Source organism: Pan troglodytes, chromosome 14, assembly GCF_028858775.2.
Source record: "Pan troglodytes isolate AG18354 chromosome 14, NHGRI_mPanTro3-v2.0_pri, whole genome shotgun sequence".
Lineage (NCBI taxonomy): Eukaryota > Metazoa > Chordata > Mammalia > Primates > Hominidae > Pan > Pan troglodytes.
Genome location: NC_072412.2, coordinates 20175937 through 20197463, shown reverse-complemented (window position 1 = coordinate 20197463; position 21527 = coordinate 20175937). Strand labels below are relative to the sequence as shown.

The 21527-nt window shown below is 43.5% G+C and overlaps 1 protein-coding gene and 1 pseudogene across 4 annotated transcripts in view; one reads left to right on the top strand and one right to left on the bottom strand.

The window, feature by feature from the left end:
• Positions 1–13982, top strand: part of LATS2 (large tumor suppressor kinase 2) — an 88287-nt gene extending 74305 nt beyond the window's left edge. For 3 of the 4 annotated variants that reach the window (XM_001149147.8, XM_009426701.5, XM_063791920.1), the window contains exons 5-8: positions 3272–3854; positions 5427–5609; positions 7294–7400; positions 11654–13982. In XM_001149147.8, the coding sequence (XP_001149147.1) occupies positions 3272–3854; positions 5427–5609; positions 7294–7400; positions 11654–12148 (1368 nt within the window). In that variant the 3' untranslated portion in view covers positions 12149–13982. The remainder of the gene's footprint in view (positions 1–3271; positions 3855–5426; positions 5610–7293; positions 7401–11653) is intronic. The other variant, XM_009426702.5, reaches the window with a different exon arrangement.
• Positions 13983–17560: 3578 nt separating this feature from the next.
• On the bottom strand, positions 17561–17658 carry LOC112205301 (small nucleolar RNA U13; annotated as a pseudogene).
• Between the last annotated feature and the right edge of the window lie 3869 nt (positions 17659–21527).

The following is a 21527-nucleotide window of genomic DNA, read 5'->3' as shown; positions in this document are numbered from 1 at the left end:
TTTTAGTAGAGACGGGGTTTCGCCATGTTGGTCAGACTGGTCTCGAACTCTTGACCTCAGGTGATCTGCCCACCTCGGCCTCCCAAAGTGCTGGAATTACACGCGTGAGCCACCACGCCCAGCCGTTTATTTTTTATTTATACATAGTATTTGTAGATTTGTGGGGAACATGTGATATTTTGTTACATGCATAGGATATGTAATGATCAAGTCAGGGTATTTAGAGTATCCATTGCCTGGTGTATTTATCATTTCTGTGTTGGAAACATTTCAAGTCCTCTCTTCTAGCTATTTTGAAATATTGAATACATTTTTACTAACCAATAGTCATGCTAGTTAGAGTTTGTTCCTTCTATCCAGCTGTATGTTTGTACCAATTAACCTCTCATCTCCCCTCAACACACACACACCCTTTCCCACCTCTGGTAACTATCATTCTACTCTCTACCTCTATGAGATCAATTATTTTAGCTCCCACATATCAGTAACAATGTGTGGTGTTCTAACTGAACTTTCTGTTCCTGGCTTATTTCACTTAACATAATGACCTCCAGTTCCATTCATGTTGCTCCAAATGACAGGATTTCATTCTTTTTTATGGCTGAATAGTATCCCGTGGTGTACACAGACCACATTTTCTTTATCCATTCATCAGTTGATGGACACTTCAGTTGATTCCATGTTTTTACTGTTGTGAATAGTGCTGCAATAAACATGGGGTGCAGGTATCCCTTTGATATACTGATTTCCTTTCCTTTAGATAAATACCCAATAATGGGATTGGTAGATTGTATGGTAGTTCTATTTTTAGTTTCTTTTTTTTCCTTTTTGATAATAGTCGTTCTAACTGGGGAGAGATTATATCTCATTGTGGTTTTCATTTGCATTTCCCTGATGGTTAATGAGCATCTTTCCATGCACCTCTTAGCCATTTGTGTATCTTCTTTTGACAAGTGTCTATTCAGGTCATTAGCTCACTTTTTTTTCTTTTTGAGACAGAGTTTCGCTCTTGTTGCCCAGGCTGGAGTGCAATGGCACGATCTCAGCTCACCACAACCTCCGCCTCCTGGGTTCAAGTGATTCTCCTGCCTCAGCCTACCGAGCAGCTGGGATTACAGGCATGCGCCACCACACCCAGCTAGTTTTATGTTTTTAGTAGAGACAGGGTTTCACCATGTTGTTCAGGCTGGTCTCGAACTTCCGACCTCAGATGATCCACCTGTCTCAGCCTCCCAAGGTGCTGGGATTACAGGTGTGAGCCACCGCGCCTGGCCTTTTTTTTTTTTTTTTAATTAAGATGGAGTCTTGCTCTATTGCCCAGGCTGGAGTGCAGTGGTGAAATCTCGGCTCACTGCAACCTCTGCCTTCTGGATTCAAGCTATTCTCCTGCCTCAGCCTCCTGAGAGCTGGGACTACAGGTGTGCGACACCATGCTCAGCTAATTTTTGTATGTTTAGTAGAGACGGGGTTTCACCATTTTAGTCAGGCTGGTCTCAAACTCCTGACCTCAAGTAATCCGCCTGCCTCAGCCTCCCAAAGTGCTGGGATTACAGGCGTGAGCCACCATATCTGGCCTTTTGGCTCACTTTTTAATGGGATTATTTGATATTTTTTTTGCTGTTGAGTTGTTTGAGTTCCTTGTATATTCTGAATAATAGTCTTTTGTCAGATGAATAGTTCGTGAATATTTTCTCCTGTTCAACACAGGTATCCTCTTTACTCTGTTGTTTCCTTTGCTCTGCAGAAGCTTTTTAGCTTAATATAGTCCCATTTGTCTAATTTGGGGTTTTTTTGCCTGTGCTTTTGAGATTTTAGCCATAAAAATCTTTGCTCAAACCAATGTCCTGGAGTATATTTTCATAGCCTCTGGTCTTATTTCTAGGTCTTTAATCTGTTTTAAGTTGATATTCCTATATGGTGAGAGATTGGGGTCTAGTTTCATTCTTCTGCATATGGATATCTAGTTTTCCCAGCATGTCTCTTTTTCAGTGTACATTCTTGGCACCGTTATCAAAAATCAGGTGGCTGTAAATACGTGGACTTATTTCTGGGTTCTCTATTCTGTTCCGTTGGTCTATGTGTCTGTTTTTATACCAATACCATGCAGTTTCAGTTACTCTAGGCTTGTAATATATTTTGAAGTCAGGTAACAATTTTGTTCTTTTTGCCTAGGATTGCTTTGAGTATTTGGGCTCCCTGTGAATTTTAGTATTGTTTTTTCTAGTAATGTGAAAAATATCATTGGTATTTTGATAGGGATTGCATTTAATTGGTAGATTGATTTGGGTAGTATGGTCATTTTAACAATATTAAATCTTTCTGTCGGTGAACATGGGATCTCTTTTCATTTGTTTGTGTCCTCTTCAGTTTCTTTCTTCAGTGTTTTGTAGTTTTCTTTGTAGAGCTCTTTCACTTTTAGGTTAAATTTACTCCTGGATTTTTTTTATAGCTGTTGTAAATGGCATTCATTATTGGTGTACAGAAATCCAGATATCCATATGCAGAAGAATGAAACTAGACCCTATCTCTCACCATATACAAGTCTATCTAATGTATGCTGCTGATTTTTGTATGCTGATTGTTGACTTTTCTTCCTGCTTTCCCATTTTCCCTGAGTTACTGAAAGATTAGATGGCTCTTGGAGTTCTAGGAATGCTGTGGTCCCCTTTTCCACAGATTTGTGTTAATAGAAGTTTCCCTTAGTTTTTAGAGCCAAAAGTCTCCTAGAGAAAGAACTCTCTTTTTTATCTTAACTTTTCATTCCATATTCATGTCTATATATGGATATAAAAAAACAAAACTGGCCGGGCACAGTGGCTCAAGCCTGTAATCCCTGCACTTTGGGAGGCCAAGGTGGGCAGATCACCTGAGGTCAGGAGTTCAAGACCAGCCTGGCCAACATGATGAAACACTGTCTCTACTAAAAATACAAAAATTAGCCAGGTGTCGTGGTGGCGGGCACATGTAGTCCCAGCTACTCGGGAGGCTGAGACAGGAGAATCGCTGGAACCCAGGAGGCGGAGGCTGCAGTGAGCTGAGATTGTGCCACTGCACTCCAGCCTAGGCGACAGAGCGAGACTCTGTCTCAAAAACAAAACAAAACAAAACCAATTGTTACCTTGCTTTGTAGTATATGAGACCCATTCTTCTCTGTTCTCCTTTCTGTAAAATGAGCTAGGTTCCTCTCAGTTCAGGGCATCCCCATCCCAGTCATTTGTTATCACGGGACTTCTCTAATGTGAGTCTTCCTCCTTCCTTTCCTTCTACACAGGCTGGACTCTGTGAAGCTGAGCAGGAGCAGATGCGGAAGATCCTCTACCAGAAAGAGTCTAATTACAACAGGTTAAAGAGGGCCAAGATGGACAAGTCTATGTTTGTCAAGATCAAAACCCTGGGGATCGGTGCCTTTGGAGAAGTGTGCCTTGCTTGTAAGGTGGACACTCACGCCCTGTATGCCATGAAGACCCTAAGGAAAAAAGATGTCCTGAACCGGAATCAGGTGGCCCACGTCAAGGCCGAGAGGGACATCCTGGCCGAGGCAGACAATGAGTGGGTGGTCAAACTCTACTACTCCTTCCAAGACAAAGACAGCCTGTACTTTGTGATGGACTACATCCCTGGTGGGGACATGATGAGCCTGCTGATCCGGATGGAGGTCTTCCCCGAGCACCTGGCCCGGTTCTACATCGCAGAGCTGACTTTGGCCATTGAGAGTGTCCACAAGATGGGCTTCATCCACCGAGACATCAAGCCTGATAACATTTTGATAGATCTGGATGGTCACATTAAACTCACAGATTTCGGCCTCTGCACTGGGTTCAGGTGGACTCACAATTCCAAATATTACCAGAAAGGTATTGTCTGAAGTGTGCCACATGCACTTTCTATGTGTAGATGTCACTAACCCCATTGCAAGCAACTAAATTTCCCATCCTAGTGGCTCCTAATCATTTTGAAATTTTTATCTGTCACTCCATTATTTTATAAATTGGTGTGACATCCTTCCCTTCCTAAAGGAATAGTATGATATATGCATTTTTTTTAAGGTAGTGGATTTCAGGTTTACTTTTTTTTTTTTTTTTGAGACAGAGTTTCGCTCTTGTTGCCCAGGCTGGAGTGCAATGGCGTGATCTCGGCTCACCGCAACCTCTGCCTCCTGGGTTCAAGTGATTCTCCTGCCTCCAGCCTCCCGAGTAGCCGGGATTACAGTCACGCGCCACCATCTCTGGCTAATTTTGTATTTTTAGTAGAGACGGGGTTTCTCCGTGTTGGTCAGGCCGGTCTCAAACTCCCAACCTCAGGTGATCCACCTGCCTCCGCCTCCCAAAGTGCTGGGATTACAGGTGTGAGACACCGTGCCTGGCCTACTATATTTTTAAGACAGTAGGCTACAAGGTGTCACGGGGCCTTTGTGGGGAACCATCACCTGCCTCATTAAAGCAAGCCTTAAAAAATAAAAGATTTGGCTGGGCATGGTGGCTCAAGCCTGTAATCCTAGCACTTTGAAAACCCAAGGCGGGCGGATCCCCTGAGGTCAGGAGTTCGAGACCAGCCTGACCAACGTGGAGAAACCCCGTCTCTACTAAAAATAACAAAATTAGCCGGGCGTGGTGATGCATGCCAGTAATCCCAGCTACTGGGAGGCTGAGGCATGAGAATCGCTTGAACCCGGGAGGCAGAGGTTGCGGTGAGCTGAGATCGCGCCATTGCGCCCCAGCCTGGGCAACAAGAGCAAAACTCTGTCTCAAATAAAATAAAATAAATAAAAGAGTCACAGCCTCCCAAGGAGCCCTCTCTTATAGCCAACCTGAATCTATGTAGTGTATCATTGAACTCCATTTCCTATAGTTCTGCCATTTGGAAAAGCCAAAAACAGCTGATTATTGTCTTCTTTATGGCTCAGATTCTTGAAGTAGTTATTTTAATATCATCACTTAGTCTTTTTTCTCTAACTCAAAACTAACTCTAAATCATTTAATTCATTCTCATTTTCTGGCATTGAAGTAACCTTTGTTCATGTTGTTTAAATCCTCCTAAGTTTTCCATGCTCATCTTAAAACATGTGTCAGGCAGTTGTTACCTTTTGATTATGGCCTAAGTGCTAGGAGTGCTGTCCCCGCAGTTTTTCCAGCCTCTCCTGCCTGCAGTGCCTTCCTGCCAGCTCAGCACGGTGCATGGTGTCCTATGATTCTTCACCGTCATTTCTACCTTGGTGCTAGCGCCAACCTCACCACGTGTGTCTCCAAACTAGGAACAGCAGGCTGCCCCTATGGAGCAGCTCAGTGGGGATTCTCTGTTCTAATATGTCAGGAGCTGATTGGAATGACTTTGCTGTTTTAAGCTGTGGATCTGTTGAGTTATTGAAGAGTGAAAATTCACTTTATATTTTGTTCTCTTCTTTCACTATCCCTGATTCCTGGGTGAAGGGAGCCATGTCAGACAGGACAGCATGGAGCCCAGCGACCTCTGGGATGATGTGTCTAACTGTCGGTGTGGGGACAGGCTGAAGACCCTAGAGCAGAGGGCGCGGAAGCAGCACCAGAGGTGCCTGGCACATTCACTGGTGGGGACTCCAAACTACATCGCACCCGAGGTGCTCCTCCGCAAAGGTACATGCGCCACGGCCAGCCACCCCGCGGGAGGTCTCCTTCCCTTCAGACGTGAGCTGAGTCTCGCTGGCTCTAGCTTTCCAAGGACCTAATGCTTCCAGTCATATTTTTGTCCTCATAGAAGCCTGAAAGCTACTAATTTCTGCAACATACAAGCCTCCCTTCTGTCCTGGAAGTGCTCTTGCTTCAGGGGGTTGGAAGACATGCACCATTAGACCAGTGTCTGCTGGCCCTCGGGCTCTACCTAGACCCAAGGGAATGACTCCAGCCCTGATTTTCACAGTCAAATGATGGAAACCACTCTGAGGGCCACAGGACCTCTGCTCAGTCTGCCCAGACCACACATTTCCGGGCTCTAGCTTTAACTTCTGTCTCAGGCTCCTGGCTGAGTTGTGCCGTGTGCAGCTGGGTGCTTATGTGACAGCATTGGAAGATCCTTTTTCTCTCATTCTCCCTGCTAGACCATAAGCAAAAGTGGCAGGTGCCAGTTGTGTAAAATGACTAGTGCTCATAACATTTGCCTCCTGGATGGATGCTTCATTCTATCAAATGCAACATCTGGTTCAGTATAGGAGGAATCCTTCAGTGATCCTGCATGGTCCACAGTGACAATGGGGTGTTGATCTGATTCTGTGTAATTAATCCAGAGACAGGCAGCCCCTGCCATCACATGTTGTTTAAAGTCCTTTGGAGCCAGCCAGACTCAGTTCAAGTCTGGGTTTTCTTTGCTAGCTGTGGTAATCCAGCACAAGTTACTTAACTACTCAGACCACAGACATAGCAATAACGACCTTGAGAGGTTGTGAATAACCTTGGTGCCCAGTGAAGGTCTACTTCCCTCTACCACGTGCAGCATTCTCAAGAAACCATTGCTTGGGGTTTTTCTGCAGCCTCTGTTGCCAAACTTGGACAGGAAGAGGTGGGACGGAGAGATAGCAGAGGGGCCTGAGGGGGCTACCCTGGCATATGCAGCTGCAGGCACCCGCAGACTGACCTCTTAACATCCCAGTTTATACTTAGCAAGGATTAGGTGACATGAAGACGATCCTGGCTTGATGGGTCATGAGGCTCTGAAGGAAAAGTGGGAGAAAATAAGAGGTAAATGAGCCTAGCCTACAGCCTCCCAGAGGCCAGCCCTGACCCAGCACAGCTGGGAGCCCCGTGAGGAAGGCCCGGCTCCGTAGGGGCCTCACACAAGGAGTGTTTGGCTTACAGTGAATTGTCCGGTGGGTTTTGCCCACCTCCTCCTCATCTCCGTATTCTTCAGCTTCATCCAAAACTGACTTAGAAGCCTCCCTTGACCCTCACCTGACTATTCACAGGTTATAGCACTTTATGTTTTTCAGTTCTGTTATTTTAATTGGTGCCTCTGTTTGTGATCTTTAAGAACATAAAATTCTGGCTAGTAACTATTTGCTAACAATAAAAATAATCTTTTTAAATTAAAAAGTATTTTCTTATTACAATAATTAAAAATACAAAAACCTAAGCGGCCATGGCCACCGCCCCCCACCACCCCACCCAGTAGTATCCAGGTACTTACATAGGTCCATCTTCCGCACAGTGCGATGCTTCAATGCGCTTTCCCACTTAACAGGAAATCTGTATGTTCAGCATCTTAATGAAATTCACCTCGGAGGAGAATTCATGCCTGTGTAGGGATTGAGTGAACTTTGTCTTGCAGGGTACACTCAACTCTGTGACTGGTGGAGTGTTGGAGTGATTCTCTTCGAGATGCTGGTGGGGCAGCCGCCCTTTTTGGCACCTACTCCCACAGAAACCCAGCTGAAGGTAATGTGAGAGGAACCACGCATCTGCTTGCTGTAGACATCTGATTTGCTCATGTACCCATGAATCTCTGGTCAGCATTTGCCCTCTTATTCTGAGTAGGGTAGGAATGGCAGTTGTATAGGATGGGATTTTTAAAAATAATCCCATTATTTTTTAAATTATTATCTATTTTTAAATTTTCTATTTTGATAAGCAAAGCCATGGAATTGGACCCATTTTAATATCTGAAATTCTATTAAACCCTTGGCCATCTGCCACCTTGTTATTTCCAGGCAAGAACAGTGAGGATCAGCAAAGGTGTGCTGCTGATCCACTGTCTCCCCCACCCACACCTGCCCTGCAGAGAACACACGGAACTCCAGGAACTACAGTTCACCCCTCAGCAATGAGGGGTTTGGGGTGCCAAACCCCCTGCACAGTCAAAAATCTGCATAACTTTCAACTCCCCAAAAACTTTACTAATAGCCTGTTGACTGGAAGCCTTACCAGTAACATAGCGTCAATGAACACATATTTTGTATGTTATATGTATTAGATCCTGTATTCTTACAATAAAGCAAGCTAGAGAACAGAAAATGCTGGCCAGGCGCAGTGGCTCATGCCTGTAAATCCCACTACTTTGGGAGGATCATAGGCTGGGCGCAGTGGCTCATGCCTATAATCCCACAACTTTGGAAGGCCAAGGTGGGCAGATTACCTGAGGTCAGGAGTTCAAGACCAGCCTGGGCAACATGGCGAAACCCATCTCTACTGAAAATACAAAATATTAGTCCATCATGGTGGTGTGCACCTGTAATCCCAGCTACTCAGGAGGCTGAGGCAGGAGAATCACTTGAACCCAGGAAGCAGAGGATGCAGTGAGCCGAGATCACACCACTGCAGTCCAGCCTGGGTGACAGAGTGAGACTCTGTCTAAAGAAAAAAAGTCATAAAGAAGAGAAAATAGGTTTACTATTTTAATAATTGAAAGTGGATCATCATAAAGGTCTCCATCTTTGTCATCTTCACGTGGAGTGGGCTGAGGAAGGGGAGGCATTGGCCTTGCTGTCTCAGGGGTGGCAAAGGTGGAAGAAAATGCTAGTGTAAGTGACCCTCAAACTGTGTTGTTCAAGGGTCAACTGTATCTAAAGAAAGCAGTTTCTTTATTTGGATATTATATCATTGTTCGCAAACTGTCAGCTATGTGGTCAGGCTAGTTGTGCATATTCCTAATATTCATTCAAAGTAGTTAAATAATTGTCAGTCATTTAATACTAAATTATTAGTTTTAAAATGACAGCCATTTGCTTTCTGAAATGAGTTACTAAGGATTGAATTGAGAATTGAAATTAAGAATCTGCAGTCTTCTGTGGACATACCAACTGACACACAATCCTTGGAATTTTCACATGCCCTGGTGGCCATGTGAGCCACCAGGGCATGTGGTTATTAGGCCAGGGAGCCTAAATTAATAACTTTAATTAGAAAATCTGTCTAGTAAGGTTGGGCGCAGTGGATCATGCCTGTAATCCCAGCACTTTGGGAGGCGGAGGCGGGCAGATTACGAGGTCAGGAGATTGAGACTAGCCTGGCCAATGTAGTGAAACCCCGTCTCTACTGAAAATACAAAAAATTAGCCTGGCATGGGGGCGGGCGCCTGTAGTCTCAGCTACTTGGGAGGCTGAGGCAGGAGAATCGCTTGAACCCAGGAGGCAGAGGTTGCAGTGAGCCGAGATCACGCCACTGCACTCCAACCTGGATGACAGAGCGAGACTCTGTTTCAAAAAAAGAAAAAAGAAAAATAGAAAAACCCTAAAGTAAGGCTTAGTTTCACTCTAGGAACAGTAAAATTGGAATCTGGCATTATCTGCGCCCTACTTGAATGGCTGAGCTACTCACTAAATTGCCCACATGATAATTCAGATTTTTTTATTCTGGTAAAATATACATAACATAAAATTTACCATTTAATTATTTTAATGGTAAATTAAAATTTACCATCTTAATTATTTTAATTACTATTTAATTATTTAATAATTATTTTAATTATTTACCATTTTTAATTATTTTAGTGTATAATTCAGTGACATTAAGTACATTCACAATATTGTGCAACCATCATCACCCTCTATTTTCAAATGTGTTAATCGTCCCAAACCCATTAAACAGAAACTCCCCACTCTCCTTTTCAGCGCCTGCTCGCCTCTCTTCTGCTTCCTGTCTCTGTGAGTTTGGTTATGCTTAGGACTTTTTTTTTTTTTTTTTTTGAGACAGGGTTTTGCTCTGTATCCCAGGCTGCAGTGCAGTGGCACAGTCTTGGCTCATTGCAACCTCTGCCTTCCGGGTTCTCATGCCTCAGCCTCCCAAGCAGCTGGGATTACAGGTGCCTGCCACAATACCAGCTAATCTTTGTATTTTTAGTAGAGATGTGGCTTCATCATGTTGGTCAGGCTGGTTTCAAACTCTTGACCTCAAGTTATCCACCCACTTCAGCCTCCCAAAATGTTGGGATTATAGGTGTGAGCCACTGTGCCTGGCCTCGGGACTTCTTGTAAGTGGAGTCATGCAGTATCTGTCTTTTTGTGTCTAGTTTATTTCACTTAGCGTAATGTCCTCAGGGTTCATCCATGTTGTAGCTTCCTTTTTAAGGTGGAATAATATTCCACTGTATGAGTCCCTGCTTCCGGTTCTTTTGGATATGGGTTTATATCCCACTGGATTATATGGTCGTTCTGTGTTTAACTTTTTGAGGAACTCCCAAACTGTTTGCCATAGTGGCTGCACCATTTTACATTCCCACCAACAGTGGCTGAGTGTTCAGTTTCCCTACATCCTCAATAAGTATTTTCCTGTTTTTGTTTTTTTTAAGTAGTAGCCACCCTAGGGGATGTAAGGTGGTATCTCATTGTGGTTTTGAGTTGTATTTCCCTAGTGATTAATTATATTGAGCTTATTTTCATGTCCTTATTGGTCATTTGTATATCTTTGGAAATATCTCCTCAAGTCCATTACCCTTTTTAAATCAACTTATTTGGTTTTGTTATTGTTGTTGAGTTGTAGGAGTTCTGTATTTTCTCTGGGTACTAACCCCTTTTCAAATATATGTTTTGAAATCTGTTCTCCCATTTTGTTGCCTTTTTGCTATCAGTAATGTCCTTTGATGCACAAAAGTTTTAAATTTTTATGCAGTCCAATTTATTTTTTCTTTTATTCCCTGTGCTTTTGGTGGCATGTCTAAGAAATCATTGCCAAACTCAGGATCATGAAGATTTCACCCTATGTTTTCTTCTAGGAGCTCTACAGTTTTAGCTCTATGAAAACAACTACTTAGGTTCAAACCAAGCCTACCACCCACACACCCACTAACTTCCATGCCTTATCTGCTGTCCCATCACCCCAGCTGGTAGCCAGTCATGTTGGCCTTGTTTCCTCCTGATTCTAAGTGTAAACAATAAAGAAGTCCCCTAGGTTTTGTCTTCACAGTAGACACATCTCTACAACAAGTGCATTTACTGAAAGTCCAGATGGCTGGTTTGTGCAGTTGAGCATGTAAGGTCACATGGGGTCAGTCAGCTTTATTCTTCCCTATGAAGTTTTTCCTTTTTGTTTTTCAAAACCCCAGTTGGCCGTTTTTTGACCACAATAAGTATTTGAATGAGCGCCATGATGGTTTGCAGAAAGCCATTGCCATAGCTAAAGAAATAACTTTAGCTGATCACCTGAGGTCAGGAGTTCAGGACTAGCCTGGCCAACGTGGTGAAACCCTGTCTCTACTAAAAATACAAAAATCAGCCGGGTGTGGTGGCGGGCGCCTGTAATCCCAGCTACTCGGGAGGCTGAGGCAGGAGAATCGCTTGAACCCAGGAGGCGGAGGTTGCAGTGAGCCAAGATCGCGCCACTGCACTCCAACCTGGGCGACACAGCGAGACTCCATCTCAAAAAAATAAAAAGAAAGAAAGAACTTGTAGACCATCATTCTCTTCATTTTTGTGGAAAGCACAAAATTCTTTGGCTAAACAGTATTTCTGATAGAAGAAAATCAGTATCTTTTTGTCTGTATTTGACTGGTCATCCTGGCCTCAGGCTGTGAGCCATCGACTGAAATGACACTGACTTTTTATGGCTGCTGAGATCAACAACTGCTGCTTGTGTCTATTCTAACTCCTCTCCTATTGTGAAACTAAACATATTTGAAAGTCACGTCATCACATGCTGTCCCAGAACTGCCCAAGATGTGAGGAGAAACTAACCTGTTGGCTCTGTTGTTTCCTCAGGTGATCAACTGGGAGAACACGCTCCACATTCCAGCCCAGGTGAAGCTGAGCCCTGAGGCCAGGGACCTCATCACGAAGCTGTGCTGCTCCGCAGACCACCGCCTGGGGCGGAATGGGGCCGATGACCTGAAGGCCCACCCCTTCTTCAGTGCCATTGACTTCTCCAGTGACATCCGGAAGCAGCCAGCCCCCTACGTTCCCACCATCAGCCACCCCATGGACACCTCGAATTTCGACCCCGTAGATGAAGAAAGCCCTTGGAACGATGCCAGCGAAGGTAGCACCAAGGCCTGGGACACACTCACCTCGCCCAATAACAAGCATCCGGAGCACGCATTTTACGAATTCACCTTCCGAAGGTTCTTTGATGACAATGGCTACCCCTTTCGATGCCCAAAGCCTTCAGGAGCAGAAGCTTCACAGGCTGAGAACTCAGATTTAGAAAGCTCTGATCTGGTGGATCAGACTGAAGGCTGCCAGCCTGTGTACGTGTAGATGGGGGCCAGGCACCCTCACCACTCGCTGCCTCCCAGGTCAGGGTCCCGGAGCCGGTGCCCTCACAGGCCAATAGGGAAGCCGAGGGCTGTTTTGTTTTAAATTAGTCCATCTATTACTTCACTTGAAATTCTGCTCTTCACCAAGAAAACCCAAACAGGACACTTTTGAAAACAGGACTCAGCATCGCTTTCAATAGGCTTTTCAGGACCTTCACTGCATTAAAACAATATTTTTGAAAATTTAGTACAGTTTAGAAAGAGCACTTATTTTGTTTATATCCATTTTTTCTTACTAAATTATAGGGATTAACTTTGACAAATCATGCTGCTGTTATTTTCTACATTTGTATTTTATCCATAGCACTTATTCACGTTTAGGAAAAGACATAAAAACTGAAGAACATTTGATGAGAAATCTCTGTGCAATAATGTAAAAAAAAAAAAGATAACACTCTGCTCAATGTCACGGAGACCATTTTATCCACACAATGGTTTTTGTTTTTTATTTTTTCCCACATTTCAAAATTGTGATATAATGATACAATGTTAAAAGCTGCTTTTTTTGGCTTTTTGCATATCTAGTATAATAGGAAGTGTGAGCAAGGTGATGATGTGGCTGTGATTTCTGACGTCTGGTGTGTGGAGAGTACTGCATGAGCAGAGTTTTCTATTATAAAATTACCATATCTTGCCATTCACAGCAGGTCCTGTGAATACGTTTTTACTGAGTGTCTTTAAATGAGGTGTTCTAGACAGTGTGCTGATAATGTATTGTGCGGGTGACCTCTTCGCTATGATTGTATCTCTTACTGTTTTGTTAAAGAAATGCAGATGTGTAACTGAGAAGTGATTTGTGTGTGTGTCTTGGTTGTGATTGGATTCTTTGGGGGGGGGGGGACTGAAACATTTGTCATATACTGAACTTATATACATCAAAAGGGATTAATACAGCGATGCCAAAAAGTTTAATCACAGACACACGTCCGTTTCTGTAGTCCGTATGCTCTTTCATTCTTGGTAGAGCTGGTATGTGGAATGCCATACCTCTGACCCTACTACTTACCTTTTTACTGACAGACTGCCCACACTGAAAGCTTCAGTGAATGTTCTTAGTCCTGTTTTCTTCTGTTACTGTCAGGAAACTGAGTGATCTAATGGTTCTCTCACTTTTTTTTTGTTCTTTTAGTGTACTTTGAAGTGTCAAATCTTAACTTGGTTTAAACAATACATATTCCTAACCTTTGTAAAAAAGCAAAGATTCTTCAAAATGACATTGAAATAAAAAGTAAGCCATACGTATTTTCTTAGAAGTATAGATGTATGTGTGTGTACACCCACACACACACACAGAGAGATAAACACAATATTCCTTATTTCAAATTAGTATGATTCCTATTTAAAGTGATTTATATTTGAGTAAAAAGTTCAATTCTTTTTTGCTTTTTAAAAAATCTGATGCTTCATAATTTTCATTATATTATTCCACATATTTTTCCTTGAAGTTCTTAGCATAATGTATCCATTACTTAGTATATATCTAGGCAACAACACTTAGAAGTTTATCAGTGTTTAAACTAAAAAAATAAAGATTCCTGTGTACTGGTTTACATTTGTGTGAGTGGCATACTCTGAAGTCTGCTGTGCCTGTCGTCGTGACTGTCAGTATTCTCGCTATTTTATAGTCGTGCCATGTTGTTACTCACAGCGCTCTGACATACTTTCATGTGGTAGGTTCTTTCTCAGGAACTCAGTTTAACTATTATTTATTGATATATCATTACCTTTGAAAAGCTTCTACTGGCACAATTTATTATTAAAATTTTGAATCCAAATCCCGTAGTTGGTGTCATGTCTTACTGGAGTTTGTAAGTCCTTGCCTCTCTCAGCATGTTGTAACTCCCCCATGCTTCCCCTGTGACACGTGAGCCAGGGTTGCACAGCACAGACGGGGCTGTCTCAGGAATGTCTTGGGGTGTGGAAAAGTAGGCTTTCCAGGTAGACACATGAAGTCCAAATCAGGCTGTGGTTCTGTGACCAACTTGCGTAAAATGGGAACAAAATATGCCTCATTAGTATTACTGAGTGGCTTAAGTGGGATGTCAAATAAATATGGTGGGTGATCAAGTAAATCATGAATAAGAGCTAATTCGCCAGCATAATATGTTAAACTAAGAGGACAGTTAGAGCTCCTGACCTTGCATTTTAAATTGTGGATGAGGCCTGGTGCGGTGGCTCACACCTGTAATCCCAGCACTTTGGGAAGCTGAGGCTGGTGGATCACCTGAGGTTAGGAGTTCAAGACCAACCTAGCCGACATGGCGAAACCCTGTCTCTACTAAATAACTAAATATACAAAAATTAGCTGGGTGGGGTGTTGGGTACCTGTAATCCCAGCTACTCGGGTGGCCGAGGCAGGGAGAATTGCTTGAACTTGGGAGGCAGAGGTTGCAGTGAGCTGAGATTGCACCACTGCACCCCAGCCTGGGCCACAGAGCAAGACTCCGTCTTAAAAAAATAGACTGGGTGCAGTGGCTCATGCCTGTAATCCCAGCACTTTCAGAGACCAAGGTGGGTGGATCATCTGAGGTCAGGAGTTCGAGACCAGCCTGACCAACATGGTGAAACTGTCTCTACTAAAAATACAAAAAAATTACCGGTTGTGGGTGGTGTATTCCTGTAGTCCCAGCTACTTGGGAGGCTGAGGCAGGAGAATCACTTGAACCCAGGAGGTGGAGGTTACAGTGAGCTGAGATCATGCCACTGCACTCCAGCCTGGGCAAGAAGAGACAAACTCTGTCTCAAAGAAGATAGATGATAAAGATTGATGGTATTAGAAATCTGGAAAATATAAGAGTTTGTGTACTTTAAATAGGTACAGTCATATGGTTTAGAAATCAAAACATACTGGCCGGGCACGGTGGCTCACACCTGTAATCCCAGCACTTTGGGATGCCAAAGTGGGCAGATCACCTGAAGTCAGGAGTTTGAGATCAGCCTGGCCAAAATGGTGAAACCTCATGTCTACTAAAAATACAAAAATTAGCTGCACATGGTGGTGTGCACCTGTAATCCCAGCTACTTAGGAGGCTGAGGCAGGAAAATCGCTTGAACCCGGGCAGCAGAGGTTGCAGTGAGCTGAGATTGTGCCACTGCATTCCAGCCTGGGAGACAGCAAGACTCTGTCTCAAAAAAAAAAAAAAAAAAAAAAATCAAAACATATAAAAGTGATATACAAAAAAAGTCTCCTTCACTTCGTCATTCAACTCACCTCCCCACAGACAACAAATGATATTATTAACAATATACTGGGCATTCTTAGAGGAATGAAAGTTTATGTACAAGAAAAAATACATATGTGTACCTTTTGCCTCTTACAGAAATGAGGGAATATTATGCATATTTTTCTGCATTTGTTTTCTTCACTTGACAATATTTCTTGGCACTCTATATAGCAGCACATAAAGAAATTTTTTTATTCTTACTGCATAGTATTCCATTGTGAGGGTATTATAATCAAACTGGTCCCATATGGCTAGACATTTAGTTGTTTCTGACCTTTTCCTATTATAAACAATGTTAGAATAAATAACCTCTTATAACCATCATTTGTGTACGTGAAAGTAATTATGTGGGATAGATTCCTAGAGGTGCAATTCTTAGGTCAAAAGTAAGGTGTATTTGCAAGGTTTATTGCCACATTTCCCTGTGCAGATGTCAGCAGTTTCTCCCCAGCTCCCTCGTGCACACTTTGCTGAATATGCCAAGAAGGCAAGGCCTGACTGCTCTTTATCTGAGCCATTTCTCAGGATTGGATTTGTAGTGAGCAGCTTTAAGGGGTAAGATGATGTCTCTCTCCAAGACAAAGAGCAAGTTTGCTTGCTGCTTGGTATAGAAAAGATTCTCCAAGCTTAGTATACCTCAGCAGAACCCATCTGGGTCTTCCACATTGCCCTGGTGGGACTTGGGAACAAGGGGAAACTGATGCAAACATGCTGCTTGCTGTGCTATGAAAAATAAAAGTCCTTTGTCTGTGATCCAGGAATCTTTGTCTTAGTCCAGCATCCATTAAAGCAGGGGTCCCCAATACCCAGGCTACTGACTGGTACCAGTCCATGGCCTGTTAGGAACGGGGCTGCACAGCAAGAGGCGAGTGGTGGGTGAGTGAGCATGACTGCCTGAGTTCCACCTCCTGTTAGATCAGCAGTGCATTAGGTTGTCATAGAAGCACAAACCCTATTGTGAACTGCACATATGAGGGATCTAGGTTGTGCACTCATGAGAATCTAATGCCTGATGATCTGAGGTGGAAGACTTTCATCCTGAAACCATCCCTTCCCCGTCCATGGAAAAATTGTCTTCCACAAAACTGGTCCCTGGTGCCAAAAAGGTTGGGGACCACTCCACTAAAGAACAGGCTAACTTATTGCCTTGTAAAAGTAGGGAAGGCCAGGCACCATGTGTCATGCCTGTAATCCCAGCACTTTGTGGGGCTGAGGCAGGCGGATCGCCTGAACCCAGGTATTCGAGACCAGTCTGGGCAATATGGGGAAACCCCGTCTCTACTAAAAATACAAAAATTAGGCCAGGCGTGTTGGCTCACACCTGTAATCCCAGCATTTTGGGAGGCCAAGGCAGGTGGATCGCCTAAGGTCAGGAGTTCAAGACCAGACTGGCCAATATGGTGAAACCCAATCTCTACTAAAATACAAAAATTAGCTGGGTGTGGTGGCACACACCTGTAGTCTCAGCTACTCGGGAGGCTGAGGCAGGAGAATTGCTTGAACCCGGGAGGCAGAGGTTGCAGTGAGCTGAAATCGTGCCATTGCACTCCAGCCTGGGCTACAGAGTGAGACTTCGTCTAAAAAAAAAAAAAAATTAGCATAATAAGAAAATCTTTGATATTAAGTCAATATTTGTAAGTAGTACTCTGCTGGTTTTATTTTATTTTATTTTATTTTGACAGGTTCTTGCTCTGTCACCCAGGCTGCAATGCAGTAGCATGAACATGGCTCAGTGCAGCCTTGACCTCCTGGACTCAAGTGATCCTCCCACCTCAGCCTCTCAAGTAGCTGGGTAGCTGGGACTACAGGTGTGCACCGCTATATGTATATATATATATATATATATATATATATATATATATATATTGTAGATACAGGGACTCCCTATGTTGCCCAGGCTGGTCTTGAACTCCTGGGATCAAGTGATCCTTATGCTGATATTATTAATCCTGTTAAATCTTTTTCCATCAGTAAAAAAAGCTTTTCCTTTGTAAGAGAATTTTCCATTTCCAGCAGAAGCCTACACTGAATGGACAAAATGAGCTTATTCACCTTAGAAAAGAAGAAAAATCTTATTGGACACTGGGATGAAGTGCATATGGGTCATTGTGAGTTTTTTCCTAAGTTCACATCAGATGAGTCATGTGCCAATGTAACAAAGTTTGAGGGAGGCACTCCCATATGAGTGTGAAAACCCAATGGTCATGCTTAAAAGGTACAAAATGATTGGAGGCTGTTGTCACAGACTGAAAACCACTCGAATGGCAGTGTTGTTCTTTTTCAGTTCACATCAGACACATAATTTTTTTGTTTTGACTATCAAACATTTAAGAAAACTCAAGAGAAGGAAGGTCTGTCATATGAACTGATATTTTTGCTTACCATGTTCTTTCTTTTCTTCCTGATGTGCTAAGGCTTTTTCTTTTTATCTTTTTCTTTCTTTTTAGAGAATCTCCTTTAGCCGTTCTTTTAAGGGAGGTCTATTGGTGACATTCTCTTAGGTTTCCTTCACCTGAAAATGTCTTCATGTCCCCTCCCTTCCTGAAGGGTATTTCCACTGGCTACAGGATTCTAGATTGATAGTTTTCTTTCAGCACTTGAAAAATGCTGTGCCACTTCCTCCTGCTCTCCGTGGTTTCCCAAGAGAATCTGTAGTCATTCTAATGATTTTCCCCTATGGATAGATAAGGTGTTTTCTCTGGCTGCTTTCAAGCTTTTCTCTTTGCATACTTTTCAGAAGTTGAATTAGGAGATTCTTGGCTTAGATTTATTTGGGTTTTTACTGTTTGTGGTTCACTCAGCTTCTTGAATCTGTAGGTTTATTTTTATGGCCAAATTTGGGATTTGGGGAGTTTTCAGGCATTATTTCCAGAGCTTTTTCATTCACACCTCTCCTTTCGAACTCTACTTCTATGACTCTACTGATACAAATACTAGATCTTTTGTTATAATTCTTATGCTTCGGCTCTCCCACCTCCACATTCCCCTCCATTTTTCTCTGTAAAAATGGATACATCTGTTTACATCAGATAATTTCTATTGTTCTAGCTTCCAGTTCACTAATTCTTTCCTCGGACCCTTTTATTCTTCTCTTGAACCCATTCACTGAGCTTTTCATTTCAGTTACTGTATCTTTTAGTTTTTTAGTTTAGTTTAGTTTAGTTTTTTTTGAGATGGAGTTTCCCTCTTGTTGCCCAGGCTGGAATGCAAGGCGCAATCCCAGCTCACCGCAACCTCCACCTCCTGGGTTCAAGCTTTTCTCCTGTCTCAGCCTCCCAAGTAGCTGGGACTACAGGCACATGCCACCACACTGGCTAATTTTTTTTTTATTTTTAGTAGAGTTGGGGTTTCATCATGTTGGATCAGGCTGGTCTCGAACTCCTGACCTCAGGTGATCCGCCCAAAGTGCTGGGATTACAGGCATGAGCCACCATGCCCAGCAATCTTTTAGTTCTAAAGTTTCCATTTTTGGAGCCGAGCGTGGTGGCTCATGCCAGTAATCCCAGTACTTTGGGAGGCTGAGGCGGGCAGATTACTTGAGGTCAAGAATTCGAGATCAGCCTGGCCAACATGATGAAACTCCATCTCTACCAAAAATACAAAACATTTGCCAGGCGTGGTGGTGCGCGCCTGTAATCCCAGTTACTCGGGAGGCTGAGGCACAAGAATTGCTTGACCCAGGAGGCAGAGGTTGCAGTGAGCCAAGATGGCATCACTGCACTACAGCCTACGCGATAGAGTAAGCCTTAAAAAAAAAAAAAAAAAAAACAAAGAAGAAGAAGCCAGAATACAGGAGTTGGGGTAGGTGGGAGGAAAAGCAGTTTTAACTGGAGAGCCAGCAAACAAAGAAGATGGCAATAGCATTCTAAAGTACCGGCTTAAATTTTAAAATTTACCACGGGGTTTTCAAAGGGAAACTTGGTATGGGAAACATGCGGGAATGGTGCAGGGTGCAGGGTCCTGTGTGTCTTGTTCTGGTGGCTATCTTGGGTAATCACCTGTCCAAAGGTATGATTGGCGTTATCTTGACTTCAGCCTGGTGATGGTGGACTAATTGTCATGACTCCCCCTAAACGGGAGGATTCTGCAGTGGGGGCTTCATGCCTGGTTTGTTTGAGATTAGCCTCTGGGATTTCTTAAGCAAGAATGTAATTAGATAAGCATTCATTGCCAGAGGGAAGTGCAGAGAGGGAAGGAATGAAGGGGTGAGAGGGGAAGGAAGGAAGACAAAGAAAGTGAGTGATTAAAATATATTTTTAAAACTGAGGTACTTGGTTACGGGGGATCGCTTGAGCCCAGGAGTTCAAGGCTGCAATGAGCTATGATTGCACCACTGTACTCCAGACTGGGCAACAGAGTGAGACCCTTTCTCAAAAATGAGACCCTTTCTCAAAAAAAAAAAAAAGTAAAATTTCCATTTATTCCTCCTTCTAGTTTCTGTTTCTTTGCTGGCACTTTTTATCTTTTGTATCAGGAGTGTTTGTAATTGCTCATTAAAGTCTTTCCGTTATGGCTGACTTTAAATTTTAGATAATTCTAACATCTCTGTCATCTCAGTGTTGGCTTCTATTGGGTTTTTTTTTTTTTTTAACTTAGTTTTGAGATCTTCCTAGTTCTTGGTGTGATGGATGATTCTTGATGGAAACCTGTATATTTTTGATCTTTTGTTGTAGCTGACTTTTGTTGACATTGTTTTGGCAGGGAAAGTGGACATGCTGCCTCATTATTCCCTAGGAAGGTAAAGTCCCCACTCAGCCTCTTTGGATGTTCAGGGTCAGGGGAGGCTGCTTGTTACTGCTGAGCCAGGGTAGGAGTGCCTGCTTTCCATGCTGTGTTCACCCCATGGGGTGGCCTCATTGCCAGTGGGCAATGGTCAGTGAAGTCCTGACTCTCCTAGCCCCCCTCTGCTGCTGCCCTAGCAGTGAGTGGGAGGGGCATCTCATAGCTACCGGGTAGACTAGAAGTCCAGGCTCCCCACAGGGCAGGAAAGATATCACCAGCCAATGGGGAGGAAAATCCCAGCTCCCTACCAGGAGTTCTCTGACATCACTTAGGCAGGAACATCGGGGTGCTTCATTGTAGCCTTACAAGGATGGAATCCTACTCCTCACTCAGTCATTGCTGGCACAGGTTGGGTGGAGCCACAGTTTTCTCTGTGGTGATTGCCTGGAGTACAGTAGTAATTGTCCAAGAGCTGCCTGGCTACTCTACCTCTTTCCTCGTCCTTTGGCTAGAGAAAGTCCTTCATGGGGACATTTTTGTCTGCTTGTTGCTATCTCTGATTTTCCAGTTTCTCTATTCGAAGTCTGGGATATTGAGGTAAAAAGAAATTACACGGTGGAGAGTGTTCTAGAAGGAAAACTCTCCACCATGTACTTCCTTAGCTACTGAGGTTCCTAAATGGTCTGCCTTCTCTCCACCTTTCAGTGAGAGGTTTGTCTTACATGTAATATCCAGGAGTTTTAGTTGTACTTAGCAAGAGAAATAAGGAGCAGTACACGCACTCCATTTTCCTGGAAGTGGAAGTGGGTCTCAATTTCAATTTCAATGGCAACTATTAATAATTAAAATTCAAAATTCAGGCCAGGCATGGTGGCTCACACCTGTAATTCCAGCACTGTGGGAGACCAAGGTGGGTGGATCACTTGTGGTCAGGAGTTTGAGACCAGCCTGGTCAACATGGTGAAACCCCATCTCTACTAAAAATACAAAAATTAGCCAGGTATGGTGACGCATGCCTGTGATCCCAGCTACTCAGGAGGCTGAGGTAGCAGAATCGCTTGAACCCAGGAGGCAGAGGTTGCAGTGAGCCGAGATCACCCTCCAGCCTGGGCAACGAGCCAGACTCCATCTCAAAATAAATAAATAAATTAAATAAAGGCCAGGCATGGTGGCTTACGCCTGTAATCCCAGCATTTTGGGAGGCCAAGGCAGGTGGATCACAAGGTCAGGAGTTAGAGACCTGCCTGGCCAACATGGTGAAACCCCGTCTCTACTAAAAAATACAAAAATTAGCCAGGCGTGGTGGCACTCCAGCCTGTAGTCCCAGCTACTTGGGAGGCTGAGGCAGGAGAATTGCTGGAACGCGGGAGGCAA